This window comes from Thalassophryne amazonica, chromosome 2 (assembly GCF_902500255.1).
Source record: "Thalassophryne amazonica chromosome 2, fThaAma1.1, whole genome shotgun sequence".
NCBI classification, from domain to species: Eukaryota; Metazoa; Chordata; class Actinopteri; order Batrachoidiformes; family Batrachoididae; genus Thalassophryne; species Thalassophryne amazonica.
In genome coordinates, this window is record NC_047104.1 from 8,506,502 (window position 1) to 8,533,622 (window position 27,121).

At 39.6% G+C, this 27,121-nt stretch overlaps 1 protein-coding gene across 1 annotated transcript in view; it reads left to right on the forward strand.

Annotated features, from left to right (window-relative positions):
• Positions 1 to 27,121, forward strand: part of si:ch211-186j3.6 (neural-cadherin) — a 1,133,875-nt gene that overhangs the window by 572,978 nt on the left and 533,776 nt on the right. Inside the window, 4 exon segments of the mRNA XM_034183518.1 lie at positions 19,454 to 19,622; positions 21,475 to 21,645; positions 21,724 to 21,896; positions 25,520 to 25,687. Of these exon segments, the coding sequence (XP_034039409.1) occupies positions 19,454 to 19,622; positions 21,475 to 21,645; positions 21,724 to 21,896; positions 25,520 to 25,687 (681 nt within the window).

Sequence of the window (27,121 nt, forward strand, 5' to 3'; positions counted from 1 at the left end):
TGATCTGAGCATTTCAGTGCAAAAAGTCATTTTTGGTAGGCTGTTTTGGTGGCCATATTGAAAAATGACCTCAGTCTTGGATTGTCAAGTGGCTAGTCGACCAGATTTGGTATCTTGGGTATCATGATTTGCTGCTTGAATCAGCATTTGCCCAATTTTGCTGTAAAATTAATGTTATCTGTTCTACAAACTCCACCAGTGTGATGGAGTTGACATTATTTCTCTTTATTGCAAGGTAAATTTGAGCGGTATCATCCAGCTTGGGTGCAATCATTGGTTCAACTGTCCCTTTCAGGTCACTCTTTGTGCTGGACCTTTGTGCTACTTCATGCTCTCTCTGCTTCACCTGTTTCATGACTCACCTGTTTTCTTTTTTTTTACAGTAATCTAGCACCTGTCAGCGCCTCCTTCCATGCATTTCCTTTAAGAATTTGTGGGACTGCCCTAAAAGCCCCTTGAACACATCATATGTGTGATGTGCCACGCTGTCGCTGTGATTACACTTAAAGGACTGATGGACTGTGTTGGTTGCAGGTCTGATCCGTCTGCGCTCCAGTCCACCTCCTCGTCTGCAGGGTGTTGAATACATCCTTAACGTCACGGCAACAGATGACAATGCCTCCGGAGGACCTCAGGCCTTGTCGTCTTCAGCGCAGGTGATCGTGGGAGTGGATGATGTTAATAATACAAGCCTGTCTTTGAGAAGGTGAACCAGCACTTGCGCTCACATTTATTAAACTTTGTTTCTTCCCACTCATTTTCTGCCTGAGTAAACACCTCGTCTCCCGGTTACTATGCCATGTTTCACCTTTTTACTCACCCGTCTTATCATTGTTTGTTTTCTGTCCCTTTCTTCTCTGAAGATTTCCACTTGTTTTTTCCCACCCAGCCCGCGTTCATCTCCTCTGTTTATTGGCCTCTCCAGAGAACCGATTAGCTGCTTTGACCCTCGTCTACGCTCTCTTGTCTCTTTTATATCAGGCTTTTAATTAAATCTCGACTGGCCCACTCTGGCAGCATTATGCCTCCACCTGCTTTTTTTTTTTCTTCTTCTCCACCAGCCACGTCTCAATTTTACATGACATGACTTTTCAAAGTCCCCTCGAGGTATTGCAAGCTTAGATCAGGAGCAGGGTTTGCTGAGTCTCTCCTCGGGAAAAGTGAGTGCCAAGTGTTTCCCTTCAGCTTCACATCTTAGGAAGGAAGAAACGGAGAGAGACTGGGGGCGAGACGACAGCCAGGAGCAGACAGTGCTCCGTTGTCCACGGTGTGCCTGTATCCTCAATTTTTGCTCTCGGGATCTCCTGCTGGCATCGTACTCCATGTCGGTGAATCACTTGTTGTCTCTGCGCTGGCACGATGCTAATTGCAAAGAACAAACAAAACCCCCCACCCCCTTATCTTCAGACAAAAAGAGCTGTAAACCAAACGAATTAAAGCAGCAAATGAATAACTGAAGGTTTAAGAAAAGAAACGATGAATGCAAATTGAAATAACTAGAACAAAAAAATAATGAAGGTAATTTTCTTTTCTTTTTTTGGTTGGAGACACAAAGATGAAGAATGAGAAGTAAAGGAAGGTGAAAGTTTCAAAAAGGGAATTTATGTAAGAGTGAAGTGAGTCCGAGTGTTGATTTTTCAGTCTGTTAGATTTCAGTGTTTAGTTAGTTTTTATGCTGGTTTTGACGCTGGTAGCAAACAGCTGAACACAGAAGAATTAGTGCTCTTTTATCATGTTTTCTTGAATCATCCTGGAATCTCTTGAGAAACGTTGGACAAAGAAACAGAATGAGATGCACAAACAGAGACAGGAGCTGTCCTGAATGTTTCTGAGTGGTTAAAACATTGGAAAACACACAAACGTGACCAGTGAACGGCTGAGCTTAAAGAAAAAAAAAAACACCCTGGGCAGGAATTGGTGTGAAAACATACTCTAAGTTATGACATAGATTTACAAATAACAGATTTAAGACTTCTTTTATCCCAGCTTTAATAGGACTTTTAAATAACCTTAAATAATTATGATGTGCTTCTTAGTTATATTATTTCTAGATTTCAATGTCAGATTTCTGTTGTTGTAAATTGGATGGGTGGAAGCGTGTGTACATTCACCGGCCACTTCATTAGGTACACCTTGCTGCCACTGGGTAGAACCCCCTTTTGCCTTCAGAAGTCCCTTAATTCTTCATGTCATAGATTGAACAAGGGTTTGGAAACAGTCCTCAGAGATGTTGGTTCATATTGACATGATGGCATCACACAGTCACCCATTCAACCAGTCTGTCCATCATCCTCTGAACAGACCACATCCTCTCAACAAGGCATTTTCATCCACACAACTGCTGCTCACTAGATATCTTCTCTTTTTTGGACCATTCTTTGTAAACCCTAGAGATAGTTGTGCTTGAAAATCCCAGTAGGTCAGTTTGATCAGTTTGTGAAATACTCACACCAGCCCGTCTGGCACCAGCACATTCAAAGTCACTTAAATCCTCTTTCTTCCCCATTCTGATGATCTGTTTGATCTTCAACATGTCATCTTCACTGTGTCTAGATGTGTAAATGCACTCAGTTGCTGTCATGTGATTGGCTGATAAGCTTCTTTTGTTAACAAGCAATTGGACTGGTGTACCTAATAATATGGCCGGTAAGTGTATAAACTATTGGCTGTACAATATCGGCCCTCTGGCAACTCAATAAAGCATTGAAGCAGGTCATAACCCCCTATTCATGATGTGCTTCTGCAATCTGGAGTAAAGGCATCTCTGAAAATCTGCTTTCAGGACATTATCTGGAAATTTGACCTCAAACTTGACCCCAAAGAAACTCATTACTTGTCAATCCAGATGAAAGCAACAAGTCTCTCGCAGTTCATGGTCTCAGATTTTCTTCATTTTCACATATTTTGTAGATTAGAAAAAAAATTGTTTTCCACCCAGAATTTTCAAAACGGAGGCATGACACTTTTGGCACAGCTGCTTATTTTCTTGTCAACTTTTCAAGTGCCATGTCTCTGGAAGGGGGGCTTCACCTGGACTGATTATCCATTTTAAAAATATGGAATTTGAGGGCTCAGTCCCACTTTGAGACAAATTTTCTCCGTTATAAAGCATTCAGGATACTTATTTCTACATTTAAATGATATCATCATGATACTTTCAAAACCACATTCCTTTTATTTCAACAGGCTTGGTATGTCAGGCAGTGGTCTCAGAAAATGGATTTCTGGTAAAATGACAAACAGATGCTTATTTCATAAATTGAGAACTAAATACAGTAACCAAGGAAACATTTATTAAGTTTAATATTGGCCCTATTATCTACAAAATAAGTGAAATTGAAGTAAATCTGAGACCACAAACTGGGAGCTGCATGTTGGTTTGATGTGGTCATCATCATGGCTGCACCCAGATCTGTGACACAAATGCTGATGTCCAACTGACTAGGTCTGGAAATGCCATTTTCTTGTTCTTTGATGGTTTCCACGGCATTGGGTTGGAGACAAGCTGCAGTTACCAGCTAATTGAGCCTAATGTTGAATTAGACACTCGTTTCGTGGTGGAAGGTTCCTGTATATTTGCTTGAGTGTGGGATGTGAGGACCATGATAAATTATGTATCTTTCCAGGAGATTTGTATGGCAGCCAACTACATGCTTGTATAGTTGGGAATTAAGTCTCCAGGTTTCTGAACCATACATCAAAATGGGTCCTATGACTGGCTTGAATAGATCAATTTTAAAAGATTTGATCAGCAGATCTTCTTAGTACATTTTACCAAAGCCAGTGCCTGTGCAAGCTGGGCTTGGTTTTCATATGGAATGACCGTATAGGGCCCCTTCACACATAAATTGATTGAAGCCGACTAGCGCACGAAGGAGGAATTGCATGCCATTCGTGAAAAATCTGAGCTGCCTCCATGCCTCATACACCTGTCACTACAACTATTTGTGCACAGCAGCGGCTGAAAGACAGAGTGTGCCCTGTGAGAGCCCAGTCGACCCTCTCGGAGCAGGTGTCAGCCAAATTCCAGGTGACGCACACGAACATCCAACACCACTCGCTGGACACTTTGAAAATGTGTGGCCATTTGTGCTGTTAGCACAAAAATAGTGAGCACGCAACCACTTTCAAGCTGGCTATGAAATTTGTCTAAGTGTTGTCTAAGAGTTGCCAAGCAACACATATGTTGCGTGCCAGAGTGTCAGCTCCACCTCAACACATGTGTCGTGCATGTGTATCACACATGTTGCACCCCCCCCTCCCCGCAACAAGTGGGTGCATGTTAGGAGGGGAGCACAGTTGCATGACATGCTGATATTTATGTGATGGGGAGCGGCCAGCCAGAGCATGCACAGCACAGCAAGCTGCCTTTCAGCTGATCGCTGGCCAGTGACTCACTGACAGTGCAGCAAATACCCCATTTTCAGTCACGTATCACCAACAATACGCTGTAACCAATGTTGTTTTTTCACATATTACGGCAAAAATTAAAGACTTCCTCTTTGTCTACATCATCTAATTTCTCTCTTTTTTTTTAATTCCCTCCTTCTTGATTTAGGCATTTTACACTCCTGTTATAGGACAGTGATGGTAGCACAGTGGTAAAGTTTCCATCTGTTAATCAGAGCTTTTGTAAATTGAAGGTTCGAATCCCGCGGGTGGCATGTATTTTTTATTTTCTGTTTCTCCACAGCAGTGCACAATGTGGTTCCACACGTTCCAGCTGTTGTTTTTTTTTCCTTTTTCACCACATCAGCAGCGCAAAGTGGTGAAACATGTTCCAGCTGTTTTTTTTTGTTGTTGTTGTTGTTTTTTTTTGTGGTTATTTATTTTTCCCACAACAGCATCGCGATGTGGTGCAACACGTTCCAGTTGCTCGGACTGTGTTCATGCACAAGCATGCATGAAAGCATCACCAGTGTGTCATGCACACCTGTGTGACCGTGCGTCCCTCGCGACAACAGGTGGAATGTTTTGTGGTTCCCCATTTCATGGTTGGTTCGCAGAGTTTCTTTCGGTTTCTGCATCTTTCATGTTATGTGTAAAGGGACGCTTAGTTTGGGTTGTCAACTTCAAAACGCAGTCCTTAGCACTGGCCATAAAGAAATCTTTAAATCTGTTAATGGTCAAGGTCAACATCAGTACCTTCAGTCAAATATGACTGCTTGGACAGGCTCCAACTTATCATAACCCTCAGAAATGCTGTGACAAGTCGGAGAAAAAAAATGTGGCAGCAGATTACACAAACTTGAATGAAATTTAAATGAAAAGCATAAAAATCATTTTGCAGATTTTTGGAGAAACCTATGGCCCACAATAGGTGCAACAGGAAGAGTGATGTATCAGTCCATTGGGTGCAGAATGACAGAAAACACAGGGACTTCATCCTGTTGAGAACGAACTCTCTTTGCACAGAGATCAGTCTACAACTCTTTCCTTTCCAGGGAGGTACAACACAACCTTTCTTTCAAAATAAATGGATGATATCAGTGTTTTGGACAAAGGAAAGACTGCTTGTAATGCCAGAAAAGCACATTCACCCATCTCTGATGTTGATTTGATATCAATCAATCAATCAATTTTATTTATATAGCGCCAAATCACAACAAACAGTTGCCCCAAGGCACTTTATATTGTAAGGCAAGGCCATACAATAATTACGTAAAAACCCCAACGGTCAAAACGACCCCCTGTGAGCAAGCACTTGGCGACAGTGGGAAGGAAAAACCCCCTCTTAACAGGAAGAAACCCCCAGCAGAACCAGGCCCAGGGAGGGGCAGTCCTCTGCTGGGACTGGTTGGGGCTGAGAGAGAGAACCAGGAAAAAGACATGCTGTGGAGGGGAGCAGAGATCAATCACTAATGATTAAATGCAGAGTGGTGCATACAGAGCAAAAGGAGAAAGAAACACTCAGTGCATCATGGGAACCCCCCAGCAGTCTAAGTCTATAGCAGCATAACTAAGGGATGGTTCAGGGTCACCTGATCCAGCCCTAACTATAAGCTTTAGCAAAAAGGAAAGTTTTAAGCCTAATCTTAAAAGTAGAGACGGTGTCTGTCTCCCTGATCTGAATTGGGAGCTGGTTCCACAGGAGAGGAGCCTGAAAGCTGAAGGCTCTGCCTCCCATTCTACTCTTACAAACCCTAGGAACTACAAGTAAGCCTGCAGTCTGAGAGCGAAGCGCTCTATTGGGGTGATATGGTACTATGAGGTCCCTAAGATAAGATGGGACCTGATTATTCAGAACCTTATAAGTAAGAAGAAGAATTTTAAATTCTATTCTAGAATTAACAGGAAGCCAATGAAGAGAGGCCAATGTGGGTGAGATATGCTCTCTCCTTCTAGTCCCTGTTAGTACTCTAGCTGCAGCATTTTTAATTAACTGAAGGCTTTTCAGGGAACTTTTAGGACAACCTGATAATAATGAATTACAATAGTCCAGCATAGAGGAAATAAATGCATGAATTAGTTTTTCAGCATCACTCTGAGACAAGACCTTTCTAATTTTAGAGATATTGCGTAAATGCAAAAAAGCAGTCCTACATATTTGTTTAATATGCGCATTGAATGACATATCCTGATCAAAAATGACTCCAAGATTTCTCACAGTATTACTAGAGGTCAGGGTAATGCCATCCAGAGTAAGGATCTGGTTAGACACCATGTTTCTAAGATTTGTGGGGCCAAGTACAATAACTTCAGTTTTATCTGAGTTTAAAAGCAGGAAATTAGAAGTCATCCATGTCTTTATGTCTGTAAGACAATCCTGCAGTTTAGCTAATTGGTGTGTGTCCTCTGGCTTCATGGATAGATAAAGCTGGGTATCATCTGCGTAACAATGAAAATGTAAGCAATGCCGTCTAATAATACTGCCTAAGGGAAGCATGTATAAAGTGAATAAAATTGGTCCTAGCACAGAACCTTGAGGAACTCCATAATTAACCGTAATCTGTGAAGAAGATTCCCCATTTACATTAACAAATTGTAATCTATTAGATAAATATGATTCAAACCACCGCAACGCAGTGCCTTTAATACCTATGGCATGCTCTAATCTCTGTAATAAAATTTTATGGTCAACAGTATCAAAAGCAGCACTGAGGTCTAACAGAACAAGCACAGAGATGAGTCCACTGTCTGAGGCCATAAGAAGATCATTTGTAACCTTCACTAATGCTGTTTCTGTACTATGATGAATTCTAAAACCTGACTGAAACTCTTCAAATAGACCATTCCTCTGCAGATGATCAGTTAGCTGTTTTACAACTACCCTTTCAAGAATTTCTGAGAGAAAAGAAAGGTTGGAGATTGACCTATAATTAGCTAAGATAGCTGGGTCAAGTGATGGCTTTTTAAGTAATGGTTTAATTACTGCCACCTTAAAAGCCTGTGGTACATAGCCAACTAATAAAGATAGATTGATCATATTTAAGATTGAAACATTAAATAATGGTAGGGCTTCCTTGAGCAGCCTGGTAGGAATGGGGTCTAATAGACATGTTGATGGTTTGGAGGAAGTAACTAATGAAAATAGCTCAATATACTTATTGTTTTTGGGTTCTTTAAAACACATTATATATATATATATATATATATATATATATGTGTGTGTGTGTGTGTGTGCGTGTGTGTGTATAAAAGTGTGCTGATTATTCCACAAAACTTGTATTAACTTTGATTAAAGAATGGTCATTTTTCAAATTGAGTATTTGTCCCAGTGAGATATAAGTAAGTGAGAATGGAAGAGAAGAACGTGTCAAAGTAATAAAATAAAGAAAATAAATCAAATAGCTGATCATGCAGACATACAACCCCTGGCAAAAATTATGGAATCACCAGCCTCAGAGGATGTTCATTCAGTTGTTTAATTTTGTAGAAAAAAAGCAGATCACAGACATGACACAAAACTAAAGTCATTTCAAATGGCAACTTTCTGGCTTTAAGAAACACTATAAGAAATCAAGAAAAAAAGATTGAGGCAGTCAGTAACGGTTACTTTTTTAGACCAAGCAGAGGAAAAAAACATGGAATCACTCAATTCTGATGAAAAAATTATGGAATCACCCTGTAAATTTTCATCCCCCAAATTAACACCTGCATCAAATCAGATCTGCTCATTGACATTGACCCTATGTGTCTTTTTGCAAGGAATTTTGCTCTATGGCAAGATGCATTATCATCTTGAAAAATGATTTCATCGTCCCCAAACATCCTTTCAATTGTCCAAAATATCAACATAAACTTGTGCATTTATTGATGATGTAATGACAGCCATCTCCCCAGTGCCTTTACCTGACATGCAGCCTCATATCATCAATGACTGTGGAAATGTACATGTTCTCTTCAGGCAGTCATCTTTATAAATCTCATTGGAACGGCACCAAACAAAAGTTCCAGAATCATCACCTTGCCCAATGCAGATTTGAGATTCATCACTAAATATGACTTTCATCCAGTCATCCACAGTTCACAATTGCTTTTCCTTAGCCCATTGTAACCTTGTTTTTTTCTGCTTAGGTGTTAATGATGCCTTTCGTTTAGCTTTTCTGTATGTAAATCCCATTTCCTTTAGGCGGTTTCTTACAGTTCGGTCACAGACGTTGACTCCAGTTTCCTCCCATTCGTTCCTCATTTGTTTTGTTGTACATTTTTCGATTTTTGAGACATATTGCTTTAAGTTTTCTGTCTTGACGCTTTGATGTCTTCCTTGGTCTACCAGTATGTTTGCCTTTAACAACCTTCACATGTTGTTTGTATTTGGTCCAGAGTTTAGACACAGCTGACTGTGAACAACCAACATCTTTTGCAACATTGCGTGATGATTTACCCTCTTTTAAGTGTTTGATAATCCTCTCCTTTGTTTCAATTGACATCTCTCTCAGTCCACTTGGTGCAACAGCTCTCCAAGGTCTGTTCACTCCTTTTTAGATGCAGACTAACGAGCAGATCTGATATGATGCAGGTGTTAGTTTTGGGGATGATGAAAATTTACAGGGTGATTTTTTCCTCTGCTTGGTCTAAAAAAGTAACTGTTACTGACTGCCACAATCTTTTTTTCTTGATTTCTTATAGTGTTTCTTAAAGCCAGAAAGTTGCCATTTGAAATGACTTTAGTTTTGTGTCATGTCTGTGATCTGCTTTTTTTCTACAAAATTAAACAACTGAATGAACATCCTCTGAGGCCGGTGATTCCATAATTTTTGCCAGGGGTTGTAGATTAGGAAGGCTCAATCTTACGTTATTAGAAGAACAAAACCAAGTAAATGAGAGAATCAGGTCAGTTTTTACTTGAAATTGTTGATGTTCTAGTAAGTTGTCTATGTGCATATATATGTGCGTCTGTATAAATTCGGAGTGGCAAGATGGCTGCCAGTTTGCTTCAGTGGATTGTACGGAGTGTGTGGGCTAATGAGTTATCCAGTAATATATACAGATCAGTGCACTGCAGCAATGGAGTTGAAATGAAACAAGACGTTCTGGTAGTGTCAACTGTGCATCATGCAAGTTTAATCTCTTGCATCACCAGTCACAGGTTCATGGTGAAGAGGGATAGAGATGGATTTTTGTACAAGAAAACAAATTGAAATTCAGTTTTTTGATGTGTCTTCTGACAAACTCTAGCCAAAATTTCACATCTTTGCAGAAAATCCTTTTCTGTCCCACCATGAAGTTGCAACTGCTGATGCAACAGACAAAAGTTGCACTCTGCAGTTTCTTCAAACATAGCCGCTGGAGGAACACGGGCAGGATTTTTCCTCTGCATGTAACCATCTTAATTACAACTGGACACTCTCCAACCAATAGGAGCAGTGGGCAGCCATAATCCAGTGCCCAACCCCATATGTAGACAGAGAAAGGAGCAGACTGTCATGAGCATGTTTTTGATTTTGGGAAGAAACTCACACAGAAACAGGGAGAACATGCAACCTCCACACAGAAAGGAGCTGAGCAGGGACAAAATCAAACCCAAGACCTTCTTACTTTGAGGGAAGAAGGTCAACCACTGAGTTACTTATATAGTGAATTATATTATACTACATCATAATGGTGGTACATTTGGAAATATTTCAATATTTTGTCCTATAAAAGTCTCATGTGTGGTTAAGTGTTTACATTCTTTATGGTTATTGATATTTTGATGGATGGATGAAAATATTCATTAGGTGACTTATGGCACAAACATATAAAACCTGAATACAAAGTTAGCCATTTTTGAAGATTACAGTGAAGACAAAGGAATAATATGTTGGATCTGTGCTACACAAAAAGTATTTATTACTGTTCCCAAATAGTTTTGGTTCTATGTTAATATCCTTTATGGTCTTTGAAAACAAACAAAAGTAAGCAGCTGGTAAACACTCATCACATATTTTGTAATCCTTCCAACTCAAAACCCATCCAAGATGAACAAACATAACAAGACAATCAATCTGGTTTGATCGGTGTAATTTTGTTGGTTAAAATAAGGAGCATCCTGCTCGGATTAATGCTGGGCGTAGTTACACAAAAGCTTTGTCGTACAACACAAGAATGTAAGATAAACGAAGAGAGGAATAGAGAAAAGGAAGAGGACGTGACTGAAAAAAGGGAAGAAAATAACAGGTCAAAGTTATAGAAACACACCAGCAAAGTGTACTGTGGTCTTCCTTGTGTTTTGTAGTCAGCCTGTGGAAGTCAGCGCAAAGACGCCAGTGAGACAGGGAGGCAAGAGAAACACAAGATACAGACACAGCATGAATTGGACTGTGAGATGACAGACAAAAGAGAATAATGGCAGTAGACAGAGTGAGCAAATCTCAGGCAGCCTTCACATGAGCAGAACAAAGCTTTTTGTGTCTGCTCTTCACTGATTGACAATATCTTTGAAAACCCAAATGTAGAACTGCTACTTTGCATCAGGCCTCAAGCAGAATGTATGTGTGAACATCAAGGAAGACTCCAGGAAGTCACGTGAATTCACTGCAATGTGAAGGCATGAAAGAGGAAAACTGCAACGGAAATATTAGTTTTCAGATGAGGTCTGGATGATATCCACCTAGATGGACATCTTGGTGGACACACACTCTACATGAGGATAGTGCTGCAAGTGACCTCACCTGAGTCTGTCCAACAAACCAGTGGTTTGACACTCATTTCAGTAATATTTAAGGATCTTCCACAGAGAACACACTGAGACATCATCTTAGGTCACTGGATAATGTTGAGGTCTCCCAAGCCTATACTATAGTACAAAAGGAAATACCAGGACCTTAATCATACATGGAAATGGCTTTTCATACTTACTTTAAGAAAATGTAGCAGCACAGGCGACATATAACAGTGGAGGAAAGTTGTCACAGGTTTCAATTCAATTCAATTCAATTTATTTCATATATATATATATATATATATATATATATAGCACCAAATCACAACAAAACTGCCTCAAGGAGCTTTACACTAGTAAGGCCTAACCTTACCAACCCCTAGAGCAAGCACACAGGCAAGAGCAGTAAGGAAAAACTCCCTTAGATGAAGATGAGGAAGAAACCTCTAGCAGACCAGATTCAGAGTGGTGACCCAGTGCTTAGGCCATTCTAACACTTACAAGGTTTTCACAATGTTGTTACAAGCTGAAGAAACAGGAAACAGAAAACCAGAACAACATAAAAAACACAGTCCATTATTGATATGACCACACAAGCAAGGCAGGGGGTCATCCAACACCTTGGGATGCAGGGCCAGCCTCCGGCCCTCACGCCATCAGTGGGCCCATCCTCCTGGCTGAGCATAATGCAAAAGCAGACTGCAGTGTGCTGTTTCAGTTTCAGCCATGACATCTCGCAGTCAGTCCAGCACCCTGTGGTGTACAGTTGTTACCCTTGTGAGGTGTCGTCAGTACTTCGGACAGAAAAAAAAAAAAAAAGCAGAATCAGTTGGCCGGAAAAACTGCACCTAAGGTATGAGTTCACTAGCAATAAATCGACAGGAAAGCAGAGCAAATGCTAAATTGATTGCCGGCTGTTCGCCCTAAGCTTCAGTAAAAGACCCAGAATTAAGATGATGTGAGGCTGAGACCTGTTCCGTTGATAATAAGATGATTTAAAGAGGTAAGAAGCGCAGCACTATACTGTGTCAGTGTGCTAGTCATACAAAAGGGAAAATAAGTGCGTCTTAATTCTGGACTTGAACGTCTCTACAGAATCTGACTGTTTTATCTCTGTAGGGAGATCATTCCACAAAACAGGTGAATCATAAGAGAAAGCTCTGTGGCCCACAGACTTTTTAATTCAACTAAGAGACACAAAGTAGTCCTGCGCCCTGAGAACGCTGAGCCCGGTCGGTACATAGGGTTTAATTAGGTCAACGAAGTCGGGAGTTGCTAGTCCATGAATACTTTTAAAGGTTAGTAACAGAACCTTAAAATCTGACCTCACCAAGACAGGAAGCCAGTGAAGAGACACCAACTGGGTCAAAACTCTGGCAGCCGCATTTTGAACCAATTGGAGATTCATAATGTTGGACTGAGGTAAACCAGAAAATAAAACATTGGAGTTTTTTTTTTTTTCTAGAAGAGACAAATGCCTGGATCAGAGTCTCTGCATCAGGCATAGACAGGGTGGGACGATTCTTTGATATGTTTTGCAGGTGGAAGAAAGCAGTCCTTGTAATATCTCTGTATGTGTAGGTCAAAGGACAATGTAGGATCAAAAATAACCCAACGTTCCTCACTTTGTCAGTGTGTTAGTGCAACCTACATTCATTCACCTGAAATACATTGGTGTCAGGTGAACTACATTCTTTGTAGGAGTTCAACTTAAAAGAAATTGGGGACTCCAAGGTGGTGGCAGGGGAGAGTGTAGCTGAACAGCATTGGATGATGGTTTGTAGGATGACTTTGGAGGTGAAAAACGAGGAAGAAAATGAGAGCTCTGCAAAGGATCAGATGGTGGAAGCTGAAGGAGGAACAATGTTGTGTGAAATTCAGGAAGGAGTTGAGACAGGCACTGGGTGGAGGTGACGTGATTTTGGACAACTGGAAAAGTACTGCATTTGTGGTGAGGCAGATAACTAGGGAGGTGCTGACATGTGGACATCGCAAGGAAGACAAGGAGACTTGGTGGCTTAATGAAAATGATCAGGAACGTATAAGGAGAAAGAAGTTAGCAAAAAAGAATTAGTATAGTCAGACAGAAGAAGAAAGTAGGCAGGAGTACAACGAGATCTGGCACCTCCCTAACTAGCTGACCTAATTAAACCCTACGTACCGGCCCAGGCTTTGCATTCTCAAGGTGTTCCAGAAACCATCCTGTGCACCGACCGGCAACATTTCCTGTATGTTCATTTTCTGAATTGCTTGGTATTTGTGTCTGTAGCATGGCCGAAGCAAAGGGTCACCCCTTTGAGCCTGGTCTGCTTGAGAGAGTTTTTCCTTACCACTGTTGCTGTGGGGTTGGTAAGGTTAGACCTTACTTGTGTGAAGCACCTTGAGGCAAGCTTGTTGTGATTTGGCGCTATATGAATAAAAATAAATTGAAATTTAATTGAAATTGACAGAAGTTGAAGGATAATGGCAAAAGACATATCGCTAGTTGTACATGAACTGAATACTAAGCAAAGAGAAAAGGACTTGTACAGATTGGCCAGACAGATATATCAAGCTGGAAAGGATGTGTAGCAGGTGAGGGTGATAAAGGATGTAGATGGTAATGTGCTGTCAAGCGAAGAGATTGTGTTGTGAAAGTAGAGGGAATATTTTTAGGAACTCATTAAAGAAGAAAATGTGTTTTTGTGTGTGTATCTGTGTGTGTGTGTGTGTGTGTGAGAGAGAGAGAGAGAGAGAGAGAGAGAGAGAGAGAGAGGCTGGATGATGATGATGCGGAAATTATGAAGTATAAGAGATTAATAAGGATGAAGTGAGGACAGCTATTAAGAGGACGAAGAGTGGAAAAGCAGTTGGTCTAGATGACATTCCAGTGAAGGCATGGAAATGTTTAGGAGAGATGGCAGTGGATTTTCATAAAGTAAGAGGATGCCTGAGGACTAGAGAAGTGTACTAGTCCTGTTTTTTAAGAATAAGGGTGGTGTGTACAGCTGGAGTAATGATAGAAGCATATGGGAAAGAATATTAGAAGCTACACTTAGGAAAACAGGTGAAGAACTGTGAGCAGCAATATGGTTTCATACTGAGAAAAGAGCATGAAATGTTTGCTCTGAGAGTGCTGATGGGGAAGGATAGAGAAGATCAGAAGGAGTTGCATTGTGTGTTTGTGGATTTAGAGAAATATTATGACAGGGTGCCAAGAGTTGAGTTGTCGTATTGTATGACGAAGTTTGGAGTGGCAGATAAGTATGTGAGCATGGTGCAGGACATGTACAAGGACAGTGTGAAAGCAGTGAGATGTGCAGTCGAAAAGACACTTGACAGGCTGAACAACGAGATCAGACAAGAGTCTCCATGGACTATGATGTTTGCAGATGACATTGTGATCTGTAGTGAGAGGAGAGAGGTTGAATCTAGACCGGAGAGGTGGTCATTCGCTCTGGAGAGCAGGGTCAGTAGGAACAAGACTGAGTACATGTGTGTGAATGAGAGGGAGCCCAGTGGAATAGTGCAGTTACAAGGAGTAGAAGTGGTGAAAGTAGATGAATTTAAATAGATGATAAAATATATGACATAGACACTAATATTGATGAAAGTATATTTGACTTAAAAACGATTGGTTGTGAGTATTATACGGTAGAACAGCTAAATAGTGAAAAAATTGCAGAAGATACCCTGTCACTCTTACATATAAACAGTCGAAGCTTGTATTGTAAAATGTCGCAAATAAAAGATTATTTAAATCAGTTTAAAAATAGATTTAGTATTGTTGCAATCACTGAATCTTGGCTTAATGATGATCTCATGGCTGATGTTCAAATAGAGGGATATGAGCTGTATTTTGTGAACAGAAGAGATAAAAGGGGTGGTGGTGTTGCTCTGTACATAAAGGCATATCTGATATGTACAATTGTAGAAGAAATGACAACTGTGGATGACATCATAGAAATTGTAACAGTGGAACTTGTACATGAAACATCTAAAAATATTTTAATCACTTGTGTATACAGAGCACCAGACACTTGTGTTGTGAAATTTACAGATAGAATAATAGAGCTATTCCATCAAATTAAAAACAAAACGCTTTTTATATGTGGAGACTTTAACATTAACATAGAAAGCTCCAGTTGCCAAAGAATAAGTGATTTTGTGAATTCAATGTATAGTTTGGGGTTATTCCACTTGATAACAAAACCAACCAGAATCACATCGCAAAGTGCAATGGTAATCGACAATATATTTACAAATAGAACAGATGAAATTATCAGGAATGGGATCTTGATGACAGATGTTAGTGATCATTTACCAGTCTTTTCAATATTTAAATATAAAAATAGGTACAAGAAAAAAACTGTTATAAACTTTAAAAGAGAAGAAAAGTCAGTAAAAGCCTTAGAGGCATTAAAATATGATCTTAAAAATCAAAATTGGGAAGACGTTTATGTCAGTGATGTTAATGTAGCATATAACTCATTTATGAAAATATTGATGAAATCATATAATAAAAACTGTAAATTAATAGAAATTAGTAAGAAAAGAGTAAATAAACCATGGCTGACAAAGGGAATAAAAAATGCTTGTGCAAAGAAAAACTATTTATACAGGTGCTTTTTAAAAATGCAAACAAAGGAAACAGAACACAGATACAAAAAATATAAAAATAAACTATTGACAATAATTAGGAAACAAAAAAAAGATTATTATAGTGAACAATTAAATAAGAATAAAGATAATATGAGGGCAACATGGGGAATTATAAAAAGTGTGATTGAAAGTGATGGAGCGAAAACAACTTTTCCAAATTACTTTGTCAAAGAAAATAAAGAGATATATGACATAAAAGAAGTGGCAAATAGGTTTAATGATTATTTTTCAAATGTAGGATCAAGTCTGGTGGGAAATAAACCAATAGTAGAAGATACATTACATACACTTGTAAATACGGTCAATAGTATTTTCCTGGACAATGTGGAAAAAGATGAAATAAGAAATATTGTAAAAAACTGTGTAAGCAAAAGAACAACTGACCATGAAGATTTAGACATGATGACTGTAAAAAGTATAATAGAAACTGTTATTGAACCATTTACTTATATTTGCAATCTGTCTCTGTCAACAGGGATTTTTCCAGATGAAATGAAAATTGCCAAGGTAGTCCCATTATATAAAAATGGAGACAAACATAAATTCTCTAATTACAGGCCAGTATCATTGCTTCCACAGTTTTCTAAAATTATGGAAAAGGTTTTTGTGACAAGGTTGGATAAATTCACTGAGAAACATCATATTTTAAATAATGCTCAGTATGGATTCAGAACAAAACATTCGACAGCTATGGCAATTATGGAATTAATAGAGAAAATATCAACAACAATAGAAAATAAGGATTATTTTGTAAGTATTTTTATTGACTTGAAAAAAGCTTTTGATGTTATTGACCACTCAAGATTGCTTCACAAGTTACAACAATATGGAATAAGAGGTATTGCACATCAGTGGGTAAAAAGCTACTTAGAAAACAGAAAACAGTTTGTTCAGATAAATAATATCAAATCAGAATTGTGTAATATTGCTTATGGAGTACCACAAGGATCAGTACTTGGACCCAAACTGTTTATTTTGTATATCAATGATTTTGTGAATGTATCTAATGTGCTTGGTAGCATTTTATTTGCTGATGATACAATGCTGTTTTACTCTGGATCAGATATACAGGAAGTAGCACAAGTGATAAAAACAGAATTGGAAAAGGTTAAGCATTGGTTTGATATAAACAGACTGTCACTAAATATTAATAAGACAAATTTCATATTGTTTAATGACAGAGCAAAAAAAAATAACATGTCATTACAAATAGATGGAATGGATATACAAAGGGTAAAAGAAATTAAATTTTTAGGAGTCATAATTGATGAAGATCTTACATGGAAGTCACACATAAATTACATAAAAGGAAAAATAGCGAAAGCCATTGCTGTTTTGCATAAAGTAAAATATTCATTAAATAGTTATGGTTTATTAACATTGTACAATTCATTGATTTTCCCATATTTAACTTATTGTGTAGAAATCTGGGGATCAACATATACAACTTATATACAACCTTTGTTTATTCTGCAGAAAAGGGCTTTAAGGGTGATTAGCAACAGTGGTTTTAGAGATCCATCTAATCCATTGTTCATTAAGTACAGGGTACTTAAATTTCGTGATTTGGTCGATTTGAAAATATTACAAACAATGTACCAAGCTAATAAAAATGCTTTACCAACAAACATTCAAAATATGTTTGAGAAAAGAGTAAGTAGTTATAAACTGAAAGGAATAGAAGTCTTTAGAAAACCAAGATACAGAACCAGAGTAAAAGAACGGAGTATTGCAGTAAATGGTGTAAAATTATGGAACAATCTCAACAAAGAAATTAAAGAATTAAGGTCGCTTAAATTATTTAAAAAAACGTATTAAACTAGATGTATTAAGTAAGTATGAAACTATAAAATAAGTTAGTGGGCTGTAAGGAAGTAAAAAAAAAATGTAATTTGTTAATAATGTATAAAATGTTTTAAGTTTAAAAATGTAACCTGTCAGAGATGTAATCTATTTAATAATGGTCATAATTATGAAATAAGTCAGTGGTATGTGACAAGTTAAAGAAATACAATCTGTTAAATAATGTTGAAAAATGACACTGGATATTGAAAGATTGTATTGTAAAAAGGGGCAGAAAATATAAGACTTGTTCTTCTCTCTGCTCCTTTTCATTCTGGTAATGGAGATGCTTTATTTCTGCTTTTCAGTTTTTTTTTTTTCTTTTAAATGAATGAAATAAATAAATAAATGAAATGAAATGAAATACTTGGGATAAACTGTCCAAAGTAATGGAGAGTGTGGTAGGAAAGTGAAGAAGAGAGTACAGGCAGGGTGGAGTGGGTGGAGAAAGGTGGGAGGAGTGATTTGTGACCGAAGAATATAAGCAAGAGGAATGTTATATTTACAAGACAGTAGTGAGACAAGTTATGTTAGACGGCTTCAAGACGGTGGCACTAACAAAAAGACAGGAGGCGGAGCTGAAGATGTTGTGATTCTCTTTGGGAGTGACGAGGATGGACAGGATTAGGAATGAACATATCAGAGGGACAGCCCAGGTGGGACAGTTTGGAGACAAAGTCAGTGAGGTGAGACTGAGATGGTTTGGACATGTGCAGAGGTAGGAACCCAGGGTATATAGGGAGAAGGATGCTGAGGATGGAGCCACCAGGCAGGAAGAGAAGAGGGAGGCCACAGAGGAGGTTTCCGGATGTGCTGAGGGAGGACATGCAGGTGGTTGGTGTGACAGAGGAAGATACAGAGGATTGGGTGAGATGGAGGCAGATGATCTATTGTGGAGCCCCCTAATGGGAGCAGCCAAAAGAAGAAACAGTTCATATTAATCAAATGTCCACACAGTCAAATAGTAAAGAACATGTGCAAGAGATATGGAACACAAATATGATTGTCCATCAGATTACATTTCTGGTTCTTTGGACATCCTTTATCCCTCAGGCCATCAGACTGTACAACTCCTCATGGTAGCCAGTAAACCAGTATTGATCAGTATGTCTGGTATTTATATTTGTGTATTTATATTTGTATTTGCAAACTTTTTTTTTTTTTTACTTTCACTTTTGATACTCTGTGTGCTTCTTACCCTATGTGCTGCTATTCAGTGCTGCTGGAACCTCAATTTCCCTGAGAGAGTCTTCTCAAGGGATCAATATAGTTCTATCTAATCTAATCTAATCTATCCCCAATGTCCCAAAGTACCAACATCCACCATGGCCTTCAGTCCAGTAACACTAGCTAACTAACGTGATCACCGCTAACACAGTTTACATTTCACTAACTTTCCCCAGAGTTTACATGCGGCGTTGTGAAACTGTGAGGCTGAAGCACTATAATGGGAAGGACAGGTGTCGTTCTTAAAGGTTGATATCAAACTTTGACCATAAAGTAACCATGTGTTGTATACGTATCGCTACCAAAAAATCGCTATACTTTCAGAGTGCATTAATTGAAATGGATCTTTAATGTATTAACTGTGCATATTCAATGAACAGTTGGAGAGCAATGTTTCCCAAATGCTTTCTGCAACAGAATGCATTTGCCCTGCTGAAAAGGGTTACTGAATGCAGAAACTAAATTGACAGAAAAGGTGGATGACCAAGTATTTAGTTACTCATTATTGTGTGAAACAATTCGACAATCTTTATCTTTTATCTTTTCAAAATAAATAACCTTTCCTCCCACATAATCCTACTTATGGTTTTATACAAAAGGATGCACTGATGTAGGTCTTCTGATTGACTTCCCTGCCTCCTTTTCCCTTCTCCTTAGTGTCAACAGTATCGGGAGAGTACATCCGTCCTGGAAAACCAGCCGGCAGGAACATTTGTGCTCCAGGTCGATGCTGTGGACGCAGATGAAGGATCCAATGGCAGGGTCACATACGGCTTCATGCACAAAGACTCCACCGTGCCTGCATTCAGCATCCACCCAGACACCGGTACAGGAAGACATGCACACAGACCCAGCGCCAGACACAGATTTGCAGAGGAGCTTTGCATTTCCATCAGGGGGCACATTTTTGTTTTAGGCCAGAAGTGTAAGGTCCTGTTTAATTGGTGGGTTTCTACTCCGGTTTATTTAAAAATTTGAACTATTAAATATGCAAACCAACATAGTTTGAGAAGGAAAGAACAATCTTCTCATATCTGACTCACGTGAACAAAAGGCAGGGCTGTAGCGCCAGCGCATGTCAGCGCAGTTTAAAGGCACCTCTAATATCGGGCTCCTGAATAGCATTTAAAAACTTCACGCACCTGCTTTATGCACCAAATGCAAGTATAGGCTAAACATTCTCTAGAGATATTGGTATATACAGTATTATTGTTACCAGCAGGACATGCAACTCATACCCAGCATGAGTTATCTGTAACGGTGAAATTCGGTGTCTTTCACTCTTTCTTTCATTCTTCTAGGACCCTCCATGGTCCTTGATTAACACACTGTAAGTCCATCTTTTTGTTCAGTGTAGTTTTTTTTTCACTTCTCGCTCTCTTTCACGGCTAAGCGCATTGCATTTACTGGTTAAAAAAATCCTCACCTCATCTCGTAATCACGAGAAAAGATCTTGTAATTATGATATCAGAAAAGGTGCCACATTGACCACTACTTCACTCAGAACCACATATATAAGAGCCCTCTTTGTCCCTGATTATGATTGTGACATAGAGGGGCTTACCCACCCCTGGAGGAATTTCATTCATCCAGGGACACCTTAGGGGAAAAGCCACACGTGTCCAATCACAGTGCACTGTTGGCATTTACAAATCGTCTGATTTTCAATTATGACTTGGGAATTCTCACGCTTTTCAAGTTTGTTCTATTCACACGGCTCATCAACAGCGAGTGTCAGTATTGCCCTGTTTTCTAACACTGTACATACGCAGTGGCCAGTGAATCTCAAATGTTCAGAGATGTTTTGGAGATATAGTGATAGAGTTTTTACTGAAGCAAAATCATGTTTTTAAGTGACAAATAGTAAATGTCCTAAAATAGAACCTTGAGGTATGCCATATTGCATTAATTTCCTTTCTGACTCATGACCACTAACAACATAATTTCGTAGATACTCATGAACATTACCAGGAAAAGCAGAACTATAACAGTTTGGAATAAAAAAAATCATGGTTGGCAATGTCAAAAGTTTTAAAAAGGTCCAAGAATATACCTGTTGCAAACTTATTATCTGAAGCTTTATGCATTCTGTCTGTACATTCTAAAAGTGCTGGTTAAGTTGAATAGTTTTTACAGAATTAAAGTAGTGGTGAGAGCATCTCAAAATATTTAATTTCAGTGTCGTGAATAAATTGTAGAACATCAGGGTGATTCATCATGTTTCATTTTCCTTCATAAACCAATAAGTTCCACATACTGTACTTTTGCTGCCCTTTTGATGCACAGAAAATGTTTTGAAGGCATTTTCAGACTTCAACAAGTGCATTAATGCTAAATGGAAAAAATAAGTCTGACAATCTGCAGAAGGCGGGCAAAATGAAACACTGAGCCTGGAGTTTCAGTCTGGAATGACACAGCTCTGTTTCTAAATGGTAAAGAACTCTTTAAATATAAAAAATACAAAAAAGGTCATTTTTCACAGAACATAAATGACTCACCTGCGGAATCCTGCCAGTTATGTCAAACGTCCTTTCAATTCTAAAATGTAGAAGGTGCTGATTTGTGTGGAAAAGCTGCAAGACAAAAAATGTTTTTGTTGAACAGTAAATGCTGAGAGGATAATTAGCGTTTGTGGTGACATAATGGTCTGATGATGCTTTCTGTCTTCTTGCCTGCAGGAGTAATTGTGACTGCCAGGAAATTTGATCGTGAACGACAGCGGGAGTACGCAGTGACAGTTACCGCCACCGACCAGGCAGCTGACCCGCTGATTGGCATCTGTCAGCTCAACATCCTGATCCTGGACCAGAACGACAACAGTCCGAAGTTTGAGAACCTTCGATATGAGTGTGAGTAGGTACTGGCATTGATGAAGCTTTCAGAGCGACAACACAACAAAAACATGTTTCTTCTTCGTCTCCTTTCAGACTTCCTTCGTGAAGATACCATGATTGGAACGAGCTTTTTGCGAGTGGCCGCTCACGACGATGATTTTGGAACCAACACTGCCATCACTTACTCGATGTCGAGTGAACAGCCGGAGTACCTCAGGGTCAACCCGCTGACTGGTTGGGTGTATGTCAACCAGCCAATCTCACAGGTAAAACACCAACATGTAAAAAACATGGAAATCACTGCATCCATAACTTCACCGAATTGCCTTTGGTCCTGGACAGTTGGTCCATTCCCACACCTCCAAAATAACCATTTGTCTGCTGCAGCCAGGAGAAAATTGGGCTTGTCCTGGCACCTACATGCTGGATCGAGACATGGACAAAATGTCCAAGCTGATATTCCCTTACAGTGCCAGTGATATGCCTCATCTTAGTCTGTCAAAGTAATTGTTCATTTGACAGAGTCATTACAGAAGTACCCAAGGATCCTCTTGAGACACCTGGTACCAAAGACACCCAGTTGTCACCTTGGGTCACTGGCTAGAAAGACAGGAAGCACCAGGACCTGAAAGACTTGAACTGTTGTTCTCTTGCAAAGATATCTCCATCACCAAACACCTCCAGTGGTCATGTTTGTGCCTGGCAGTACCCGGGTCCAAACCTCAAAAAAAGAAAAAAATCATCACCATGCACATGATGTCCTTAAAACCATTGAACCATTGCTAAAATCTTGACCAATGACCCATTCATTCAAAAAAAAATAAATAAATAAACAAATTAAAAATAAAAAAGGGAGTCAGGTGTTCCTTTTATGCAATTATTGATCAAACAGGTTGGTTCAGTAACTTCCAGGTCTCTACTGGAACCTTTATTGAGGTACCTGATGATGCACAGACTTTAACACTTTGCCCGACCAACAACATCCATCCAGCCATCCATTCATTTTCCACTTACTCCAATTAAAGGTTACTTGGGGGGCTGGAGCCTATGCCTGCAGTCATAGAGCATGAGACGGGGTGCACCCTGGTCAGGACTCCAGTCTTTAGTGAGAACACGAAAGAGCAAAAGAGGAAACTGTAAGGTATTGTGCAGGAAGCGGGTGTGGGTTCCAATGATAAAAAATCCTGAAACACAATTGAGAGTATCTTATACATAGTTCCAACAATAAATATCCACAATACTTGCACTTGGTATAGTGCCAGGATTTAGTATGCCTGCAAGAATGGTTTACGAGATCATTTCCATATTTGAAGAGAGTAAACTTTTCCACTAATGAGTACAGCTGTACAAATTCTAAGACACACACAGGCGCTGCCCACACGTTTGTTTTTGCCCTTTCCAGTGTGACATTTTTATCTCAACTGCTAAGCGCAAACGCTGAATTTTAAAATTGCATAATTTCTTCAAATTTGGAAAACAGTTACTCGGGTCAATTGAGAAATTAGGTGTACACAGAAAAGTTCCCAACTGTAAATTCACTTAATCTTCACATAAATGAGAGAATATTTGAATAAATGTTGTGACCTTGTGTAATGCAAAAGACGTGCAGTTAGTCTGCATGCCGTTGGACATTGCCTTTGCCCTCCAGTCTTCATGAAGCAATAGCAAGTAAGTATCTTTGCCCTGTTCCTTGTTTCACTTGGGGTCACTCCAGCATATCCGAGGTTGATCTGTATGCTGATTTGGAACAAGTTCTGCGCTGGATGCCCTTCCTGACGCAACTCCACATTATGTGGAGAATGGGCAGGGATGGCCGTGATCTGGGAACCTTCCGCTTTGGAAACAAACGCACTAACCACTTGGCCATGAATTCATTCACACTGAAATTACAGACTTTGTTCAGTTTGTCTTATTGTGTGACTAAGCCAGTGGTGATTTACCTTAATTATAGTGACTACCAGTGATGCCGGTAACCTTAGTACTTAGTAACACATTACTCTAATCTGACCTTTTTTCACTAACGAATAATTTAATGCGTTAATCTTTCTAAATGAGTAAATGAGATTAAAGTTACTTCTCCAAGTCACTATGCATTACTATAATTTTTGCATTGTGGGTCGATCGCAGCATTAAACTTGGACCCTGGGCAAGAGATCAGGGTTTGACTGAACTGCCCACTTTCAGCGAACTGTAAGCTTGTCATCTGTGGTTTTTCAGCAGCCTCGCTGACTTGAGAAAACAGTCATCGTCTCTCAAAGCACGGTGACGACAACACATCTGCACTGAGCTTTACAAAGACATTTTAATGCTCTTTTTCCCTTTATTTAAACTCTGAGCCACTCTGTGTCTTCGCTAAAAACAGCTGATCCACGACGCGTTCACAACTGACAGTTTTCTCCACCCAAATGCATCTAAACTTTCTTTCTGAGGACAACATGATGTAAAAAAAAAACATAGATAAAACTTTCTTACCTGTCGATCTGGTAATTTTCTGCATAAATAAACGTTATCCACCCTTCCTGCTGAAACGCCAAAGCAGGGGTGAATCCAGACAGAAAGGGGTCAGGGGCGGGGCTGGGATGCCCCCCCACAACACCCCTAGATTAAAGGTCCAATTTTGAAGCCTTTTTTTACTACTACTACCACAAATACTACTTATAACAATAATAATTTCAACAACGAAAATGTTTAGAGAGAAAAAATGTTTGAAAATGTTAGAATGAATTTAATAGTTACATTTCTAAACAATGTAGGTTAGAAAGTTTTATCATTACAGTGCCATCAAGAGTTAAATATGAGGTCAAGAAAGATGTCTTTATTTTATTTTTTTTTTAATAAAACAAGTATTTATGTTCACTGAAGTCAAGAAAGGGTGACTATAAACTGAGTATTGGGAAAACAGGTTATCATTGTCATGTTGAGGTGGGTTGTTGAGGGTTGTTGTCTGCAGCTGCTGAAAGTAACTAATAAAGTAACCAGTAATCTAACTTAGTTAGTTTTGATATTGAGTAATGAATAAAGTAAATAAGTTACTTTTTCAAGGAGTAATCAATAATTGGATTAATCAGTAATTGGATTACTTTTTCAAAGTAACTGTGGCAACACTGTTGACTACAGGTAATTACTTTAGTTGACAAATTGGATTGCTTGCATAGATTGTGATCATGTAGAAAAAAAACTATTTTGTCCATTTGCACCATCAACATTTCCGTAATCAATCAATCAATCAACTTTATTTATAAAGCACTTTAAAAAAACAGCTACAACAGTGCTGTACACAAAAGGACATAAAAAGCAGCAAGCCACAAAGTACAAATAAGAAAAAACAGGCCCAAAAAATTAAAACTGAAACAAGTAAAATCAGTTAAAACAACCACAACAGATCGAGAGCTCATTCCGGGTTAAAAGCCAGTGCATAGAAGTGGGTTTTAAGATTGGTTTTAAAAACAGAAAGTGAAGAGGCCTGCCTGATGTGGAGCGGTAGATCGTTCCACATCTTTGGAGCCACAACAGAAAAAGCTCTGTCCCGCTCAGCTCGGTAATCATCTGTTTTCTTCTCCTTGTTCTTCCTCTGGGTTTTGTGTGGACCTTTTGGGGAAGTGATAGTCTAGTGAAGTTCAGTGGGCTTCACGCCAGCGGCTCCTCATTTCAAACCCCAGTCTGGTTGGATAATCACTATGGACCCTTGAGCAAGGTCCTTAATCCCCAAGTTGCTCCTTTTGTGTAGTGGGCGCCTTGCATGGCAGCACCCTGACATCAGTGTGTGACTGTGTCAGTGTGAATGGGTGAATGTGAGGTATCATTGAAAAGGACTTTGAGCTTCTGATACAGATGGAAAAGTGCTATATAAATGCAGTCCATTTACCATGACCTCTTTTTTAACTTTCAGAGGACCTATATTACCAGAGAAATTGTGGCTACAGACAGTGGGAACCGGAGCAGCTCAGTGGAGCTGGCTGTCACCATCACCAATGTGAAGAACCAGCCTCCGCAGTGGGAGAAAGACAGCTATAACGTGGTGATACCAGAAAACACAGTCCGAGACACGGCCATCGTGGTACGTTGAACTGGAGATGTAATAGGTGACGCTGATAGGTTGGCGTGGTGCCATCAACAATGTGCATTCAAACTACACAGCAAAAAGGCTACTGTTAAAATCAGCTCTCTCATGTGTTTCTATAATAGCTCCACACTTTGCATACTTTACATTAACACAATGCAAAGTGTTGAACAGTCAACACTGATGGAGTTCAATATGTTATTTAAGCCGATGTCCCACTGTAGATTTCTAGCCTTGATTGCCTTCCTGATTCAAAAGATGAGGGCCTAATTTATTACAATGACAGTCTAAAGTTGCATGTCCCATTATCATATAGCAGGTTACTGCAGTCTACAAGTGACACCAGAGCTTTTGGGCCTGCTCACAACAGTACGACATGCAGTCTATGTGCTAACGTCCGTGGTTATAATACAACTTTTCCACACAGGTAAAATGTGTCTGTTCACATCTAAAAACTGTCTTCTGCTGAAGACTGTGGCATGTGTTTCATGGGATTAATGACGGATATTATGAGGTCTATTAGAAAAGTATCTGACCTTATTATTTTTTTCAAAAAACATATGGATTTGAATCACGTGTGATTGTGTCAGACAAGCTTGAACCCTTGTGTGCATGCGTGAGTTTTTCCACGCCTGTCGGTTGCGTCATTCGCCTGTGAACAGGCTTTGAGTGAGGAGTGGTCCACCCCCTCGGCGGATTTTCATTGTCAGGAAATGACGGAATGATTTGGGCTTTTTTTCCATCAGAATTTTTTCAGAAACTGTTAGAGACTGGCAGCTGGAAACCATTTGAAAAATTTATCTGGCTTTCGGTGAAAATTTTACGGGCTTCACAGAGAATAAGGACTGTTACTACAGCTTTAAGGACGGCTTTAAGGACACTCGGTGCGCTGCGCTCCGTGCCGCCATCGAGAGCCACAAACCACCGGATCATTTCTAAACGGATGGCTCTGTGGATCCAAGACCGTCGTGTGCACTTTCTCTATCACAAGAGCTGGACATCAGCCATTTTCTGGCAGATTTCACTTTTAACAAGAGATTTTGTCATGGAAAGCCGAGCGGAAGCTTCGCGCGTCACAGACGATTTGCTGATGGAGCGAGACAAAGGAACACCTCTGTTTTGGTCTCACAGGACGGCTTTGAGATGGCATTCAGACAGCTGTCGGTGGTTTTTCCATCGAGTGATTATCCGAGAAATTGTGGATGTGCGTGGACATGCCAAAACATGTCCCGTGAGGCTTCATCACGGCGTTGCTGTGCGCCATGCGGCACCGCCCTGACGTGCAAAGCCTCCGCTCCTCTTTCCATGACAAAAACTCCTGTAACAGTGGAATGTGCCATTCATTTCCAAACTGGACGCTGTGTTTTATCCGGGACGTCGTCTGACTAGCACAGGAATTGTGAAAAGACGTGGACATCAGCACTTTTTCGG